Here is a 6,908-nt window from a genome sequence, read left to right as displayed (position 1 = left end):
TGATAGCTTAAATATATTTTTTGAATTAACCATATTTGGCAACTGTGGGGGAGCTCAAGTCTAAGAACCAAAACTTTGCAGGGGTGAATGTACATTTATATGAGGTTTTATAATACATAGATATTGCCCCTCAAAAAAAAAAAGAATACATAGATATTTAATAGATATAGATATGTATTTTTAAAAGTATAGTAGGGGTAGGGGTTATCTTGCTAATAGGGGTTATGTAGGAAGAAAGATAGATTTGGGAAGTATAAAAAAAAGATGCATAAGGCTACTACTAGGGAGAAAGAGAGATTTGGGAAGTATAAAAGATTTTGAAAACAAGATGGGCTTTCTTGAAGCGCACAACCACTGCCTTATCTCCTGAATCTCTCTCTTTCTCTCTCCCGCCACTGGAAAAGGTCTAATCTCATCAACTCTCAGTCTCTCTCCGTTAACTTTCTGCCCACCTATATCATTAACTCTCTCACCATGAACGAAAAGCGGAAAAGGAAGGCTCATCTCACCTCATCTGAGTTCTTGTGCTTCCACTTCCTCCCCGGTTCTTCATCTCATCTCACCTCATCTCTAATTATGTCGTTTCTTAGGTGCTTGTTGTAATGTGTGACTACATGCTCGTCTAATTTGCTGATTGCAATTGGCTAGTCCCTAGTTTTAATCCATTGCTATTTTTTCAGATAAAAGTTGATTGTACCCTGATATTCACTCTTCAATTTAATAAGTACATGCTCGTCTAATTTGCTGATAACAATTGGCTAGTCCCTAGTTTTAATGACTACATGCTTGCCTTAAAAAGTGATTGTCACTTTTTTTGTTGTTGCTGTAATGGAGTATTGCGTACTGTGGGGAGTATTCCCAAACCTTTGTTCTTGTTTGCCTCCCCAACAATGAATGGTCATATTGAGTTGCGAAGCATTTCAACTTTGCTAGTGTACTTAGTTTTTGAATTTCCTAAAATCAATATGACCAAATTTTTCTAAATTTTAAGGCAAAAGTTATAGTTTTACTTAATCATATGACCAAATTTTCTTAAACTTTATTTATTAGTTATCAATAGAAGAGAAAGGAGGGACCCCCTGTTTTCCTTTTCTCTTGCACCTCCTAGCAAATAAAGCAAGAAACTAATAAATGAACAAAACAGTTACCTAAAGGAAAATGCATATGATAGCAGTGAAGGTTAAAAGTTTGGTAATGCTTTCATTTTGTGTAGACAACAATACCCTAACTAGAGGAGATTTCAGAAAGAACCTGTTTGAGACTCTTGCAAGTTCCAATACTAGCATTTTTTGTCCTCACCATAACACTGAACATGGATACATATAAGGTGTACAGTTTCTGCAGAATCACAAATATGTGCATCGATATTACACACAAAAAAACAGATAATAAATAAGCATTGATCACATAAGTTGTTGAGCGTGAACTAACCTATTGTCTTTAACCTTGTCTTTGGTTGTATTCTTTGTGGAAGCAGTAGAAGAACCAATAGATGCAAAACCATAACAAAGGTTAATATTGAATTTAATTAAGTAGTAACATTTTTTAGTATTACTACTTCATACTTTCAGCTTTTGGGTTGGATCCAGCAAAATGGGGAGGTACATAAAAGACATTTATATGATGCAGTTTGAGTTTCCTTATTTTGATAAAGAGTGAGGCCTTCTGTGTGTCAAGACATCATGCCAAAGAAATTTGGAACATTATGATTTTTATTTGTTCAGTTCTTTTTTTATGGTTCAAAATTTTGGCTACTTGCTTGCAAACTGCAAAAGATTGCCAATATACTATAGTGTATAGGAGATCAATTAGGTTATTAGTGGTTTTATACTTTTATCTTCTCTGAATCTGAAAGCAAGATGGCTAACTCTGAAACCCTAACATTCCTTTGTTTAATTTTACTTTCTCTGTTGTGTTCTTCTTTTCTAAAATTATATTGTTACTTAACAACATTTAGATGGATTTGTTCTAGTACTGATGTGGATCAAGTTCTACTCAGCTCAATCTGTTTCAATCATTATCTGCTATTGAGAATTTTTCTGTTTGATATTGCTGGTTTCTGAAATTGCACAAAAGATGTTTGTGCAATTTAAGAATTGTTAAATTAGTTATGAATTGTTAAATTTATAATTGTTAGAAAAGGAACAAAGGAAAACAAGATGGATGGACCGACGGACAGGACACACTACTTTTACAAATATTCATATCAGTAAAAAACTCAGTAGGTCATTTTGAAAACATGACTCCCGATGCACAGAGTACATGGGAGTTAGCTACCCAGTTTTATAACGATTCATGCATTACCCTATGCAATACTGGGTGTACTACCAGAACACTAGAGGAAGTGATGGACAGACTCAAGCAGTTGAGATCAAAATTCAGGAGATATAAAAGTGTAAGTTTCTATTCTTCTTCTTTCCTTCATGACACACTACACGCTACACACTACACACTGTTTTCTTTTTGGAATTTTGGTAACTTAAAAATTTTATTTTTTGTTTTATTCGATCAGAATGGTTCTTCCCGTGCATGGGGTCCAATGGACAAAGCCACACACTTGTTTGAGAATTTGAAGATGACTTTCCCAAAGTTTCCCAACACTCATCCCGAAGCCCCTAACCCCGAGCCGGACACGAGGACCAGGAGCATAAGCCCACCAAGCAGAACTTCAACTAATCCTTTTGCGCCATATGCATGTGCCTCTGCTTGGACAGGAGGTGCCCTCAATAATCTAACAACCCGTATTGATTTTGTTGAGCTTGTTCAGAAAGCACTAAAGGGGAAAACGAAATTAAGTAAAGATAAGCTTGAAGAGTTTTCCTACGAATTTCTGGATAGGTGTTCTTAGGACCAAAGGAAAACTATGGTCACGTTTGGTATAGAATACTATGTACAAGCAGAACGCTATCTGCAGCATTTGATGACAGCTCACAACGTATATTTTTCTTATAATTCTGATTCTAATTTGATTTGAAGGGTATTTTTTCTAATTTGTTTTCTGTTTTGTTTTCTATTGTAGATGAAACTGTAAGATGAGGGAAAAGATGGTGGTGGTGTGGGGGCAAACATGGTTGTGGTGTGTTGTGGAGATGGTGGTAGCATGGAGGGTATTCTAATTTTGATTTGAAGGGTATTCTTTTCTGAAGTTGTGTTGTGATGATCTTTATTTATGTTGTTTTTGTTGTGATGATCTTTATTTATGTTTTTTTATTGAATATTTTGTTCTGTCTTATTCTAATTCTGATTCTAAGCCAAAGCACATTTTTCATGATTGGTTTTCTTCTTATGGCTTAGCAACAGGGGCGGATTCACCGCCTGGCGAGCTTGGGCCTATGCCCAGGCTCTAAGGGAAAGAAAGAAAAAATTCTTTGGACAAGCTTCTTTTTTGGCTCCAAAATAAAAAGAAAAAATGGGCAAAATTGGGCGGTGGGTGAGGAGATCACGGTGAGCTGGTGAGAGAGACAGAGAGTGAGAGGTGAAAGCTTGAAAGGCGGTGGGCGGAGAGTGAGAGGTTTCCATCTCCAATTTTCATTTATCCTTTTCCTGAGTCTCTGTTTTGCTGATCTGTTTTTATTTCTTACTATTTTGGGTCGGTGGGGCAGTAGGAGGTGAACAGAGGAGAGGAAAATAAGTTTGATTTTTTGTCTCTATTACAGAGAGTGAGATGAAAAGCTCTTTTGTTTTTCTCTTGCTTTGACCCTGTTATTGTTTTGTTCTCCCATGCTACTTACGGTTTTCCTCCTCTTTGTATCTCTTTTTATTTTATTTTCTCATTTGTTATATGGGTGACTTATTAATATTACAATGGCTTATAAATAAATAAAACAAAGGTTGTTTCTCTTTTACTGTTCGTGGGACTGTGAATCTCTTAGAAAAGTTTGTTTCTTTTTTAAATGAAATTAGAATGTATTTAATATTGAGATTTTGGAATTAATATTGTATTTAAATATGTATTAGTATAGGCATGATAATATCATGATAATGATTGACTTTTTAACACACTACACTATGCAAATAAAAAAAATCACGTTGAACACTACAGTGGCCGCAACTGCAATTTAAAACACTGAGTCAAACGTCTGGTGCGAGCAGTTAGGTTTAGACTTAATTTTGCCCAGGCTTCACAAGATTCCTTGTTCCGCCACTGCTTAGCAACAAGACTTGTGCTAAGCAAAAGATGCCTTCAATTTCTTTCAAAATTCACTGCCCTGTTTTAGCTTAGCATCAGATGCAATGCTAGCGTGAAATGGGTTTGATCCAACCACTCTCTTGAAACCCCAAATTCCAAAGAATTGTTTTTAGCGCATGGGAGGTGTGCGTTTTTCTTCCTCCTTCTTCAAATTCCTTGACGCATTTAGCGTTGGGGTTTGTTTTTTTCATTGATTTTCCCAAATTTCAGGTGTGTTTATAAAACTTGGAATTATATAATACAATTATACAAATTGGTAAAGTTGACCTATTTTTTAGTGCAAATTGTCAATCTGAGTGAATCTCACCGGTCCATGTTATATGCGTGAAATCATATACTCTATTTGGTACCAAAATCAAATAAAAAAAAAAGGTCAAATGTGATTTTGGTCCCAGTCCATGTGGGAAATTAGTTTGATAGAAAATAACCCTCATGTGTGGTATTTTTGAAATTTTTTCTACCTAGTCACCAGTCCATGTGGCAATCCTAGGTAGATATAGGTGTGCACATATAATTTTCACATTATCTTTAGTCCTACAAAATTCTCTCATAGTAATTCTTCATTTTCCCCACTTCTTCCTCTCCTTCATTTCCCCCAAATATTTCCCACCATTATCTACATTTATAATCACATAAGTGACATCAATGTCCAATATATGGTGAAAGAAACTCAAACATATTGGTGTATCCAGATCCACATTATAATATTTGCTTGTAGGAGGAATATATGGAAATGATTTGGAGCCTTATAAATAGTTCATACAAAAACTCTCGAGTCATTTATTGTAATGTTCCAATCAACCATAGCAAATATGAATTTCATATTAAAAGAGCAACAGTATATTACATTGATAGTCGTGTCAAGTTTTTCTCCATGGTATAGAATTTGCTCATCCTTCAAAATTCATGATGAAATATGGATACCATCAATTTCTCATGCATAGTTATATATAGAATAAAAAATATTAATAATTTTCCTTGATAAAATGAAGGAGATTCATTTATTGTTGGCTTTTTTCCATAAACGTTAATACATTAAAACAAAATTTAGCATAATTACCTTGAAAAAAGGATAATATCTTGAATTGAACTATATCTCTTGAGAAACTCCATCAAAGGAAGGAGAAATAATGAAATATTAGGAAAGATAAAGGACTTTTGACACTCTCTTGAAATGCATATAAATAGTATTCACCGAGTGTCTAAATCGATCACCTACAAATCCTGTTTGCTCCATTTGGAAAATAATTAGTAAAAATGTTGCAAACTTTGAACATTTTAATAAGCTAGTACCTATCGTTTATTTCTTTCCTTCAACACAACACATAATTCTATGAAATGCAATGATTCCATTCGAAATGTTTCATAAATGTTTCTTGGATGACCATTTATGCTTGTGCATTACAAAGCCCTTTGTGGTTGGGGTATTGACTTAAACACTCTGTTATGTAAAACCCATAATATTTAGAAATTGTTCATCATGAGAATCATTAAGTAAGTTTCTAATCGTCACATTCATCTCCATTTGCAAGTTAAACTTTTTTCATAAGAAAACATGAACGAATATTAACTATAAAGTGTGTAAACGAACAAGTGACATCATAAATAAATAAAATTATCAATTCCAACAATCCATACCATTATGTTGATAAAAGGTATCCAAAATGTCATAGTCAAAAGAAAAACATAAAGATTCAAAATGTCAAAAATCCTAGATAAAGAAAACACAATGAATCACAAGATATACTGAATAAGATTAAGAGTAAAATATTTCTTCCGATCATATGATAACTCTATAAAAAAATCTTTACATATGATCTTCTTTCAATAACTGCAAAACCTCCATAAAAGAAGTTCCAGCAATGTTATCAAATTCTTGAAGGAAACAAGTCATCATTGCTTCCTTATCCTTGTTCACTACTCAAGCCAACTACTTTTCTGGAATTAATAGATGATCCAACTCGAGTCTTTTCCATCACCTCCATTTTCTTCTAAGTAGCTTCTCCAAAATTTGTCATATCATTAGCAAATTCCACTTGAGAATTCTCTCTTGCATTCCTTTTCTCAGTGCCCTTACTAACATCCGCTTTCTCTTTAGATTAATTTTTATCTTTATCCTAATCAAGGTCTTCTTCATTACACATCATCATTACTAATTAAAAAGCCTTTAGTACAATGATCCTAATTTTCACCAAAAGTTGTAAAATACTCATTCGTAACACATTGTTTATCATAATATAAACAATATTTTTTTTTAATTGCTATGAAAACCTGTAGTTCTGCAAAAACATAAGTTGTGTCATTAGTATAAATAAAACAATAACACAAATATTCACCACAATAACTAAATATTAAGTTGGAACTGAAATTTTGGTTCGCGCACAGAACAGATATCGAACCAAATGTCTAGGACATTTGGCACAACGTACAACAGATAACAGCAGATGTGCAGCACAGTATTAAATCAACAAAAACAATAAAGAACACAGAGAATTGTTAACCCAGTTCGGTGCAACATCACCTACATCTGGAGGGCTTCGCCCAAAGAAGGGAAATCCACTATATCAAGATTTAGGAACTACAGACACTCATGAACACCTCAGTTCATAGTTCTTTTCCTAATCTACCCAGTGTTTTTCTACTTAGTATATCAACCTAAGTATGAGAGCTCCTCTCTCTTTCTCTCAATCACTGCCATAGTGATTGGTAACAACAATCA

At 34.0% G+C, this 6,908-nt stretch overlaps 1 protein-coding gene across 4 annotated transcripts; it reads left to right on the top strand.

The window, feature by feature from the left end:
* Positions 1 to 274: 274 nt before the first annotated feature.
* Positions 275 to 3,825, top strand: LOC130721575 (uncharacterized). 4 transcript variants are annotated; one of them, XR_009013516.1, is made up of 4 exons: positions 275 to 544; positions 2,138 to 2,395; positions 2,513 to 2,935; positions 3,020 to 3,825. XR_009013516.1 is itself a non-coding variant. In XM_057572374.1 (3 exons), the coding sequence occupies exons 1-3, from the start codon at positions 2,240 to 2,242 to the stop codon at positions 3,034 to 3,036; spliced, it is 378 nt and encodes a 125-aa protein (XP_057428357.1). In that variant the 5' UTR covers positions 275 to 2,239; the 3' UTR covers positions 3,037 to 3,825. The 4 variants fall into 4 exon arrangements, 2 of the variants coding, with proteins under 2 accessions (XP_057428357.1, XP_057428356.1); XR_009013515.1 differs by having other exon boundaries at positions 275 to 2,395; XM_057572374.1 differs by having other exon boundaries at positions 275 to 2,395; positions 2,513 to 2,717.
* Positions 3,826 to 6,908: the final 3,083 nt, after the last annotated feature.

This window comes from Lotus japonicus, chromosome 5 (assembly GCF_012489685.1).
Source record: "Lotus japonicus ecotype B-129 chromosome 5, LjGifu_v1.2".
Lineage (NCBI taxonomy): Eukaryota > Viridiplantae > Streptophyta > Magnoliopsida > Fabales > Fabaceae > Lotus > Lotus japonicus.
The sequence above is the reverse complement of the archived record's forward strand: the minus strand, read 5'-3'. Positions and strand labels throughout refer to the sequence as shown.

Excerpts from the sequence above, each read along its gene's own strand:
- LOC130721575 (XM_057572373.1), top strand. The coding sequence starts at position 2,240 with ATGACTCCCGATGCACAGAGTACATGGGAGTTAGCTACCCAGTTTTAT. Across the intron at positions 2,396-2,512 it reads AATTCAGGAGATATAAAAGT|AATGGTTCTTCCCGTGCATG; the intron begins GTAAGTTTCTAT and ends TTATTCGATCAG.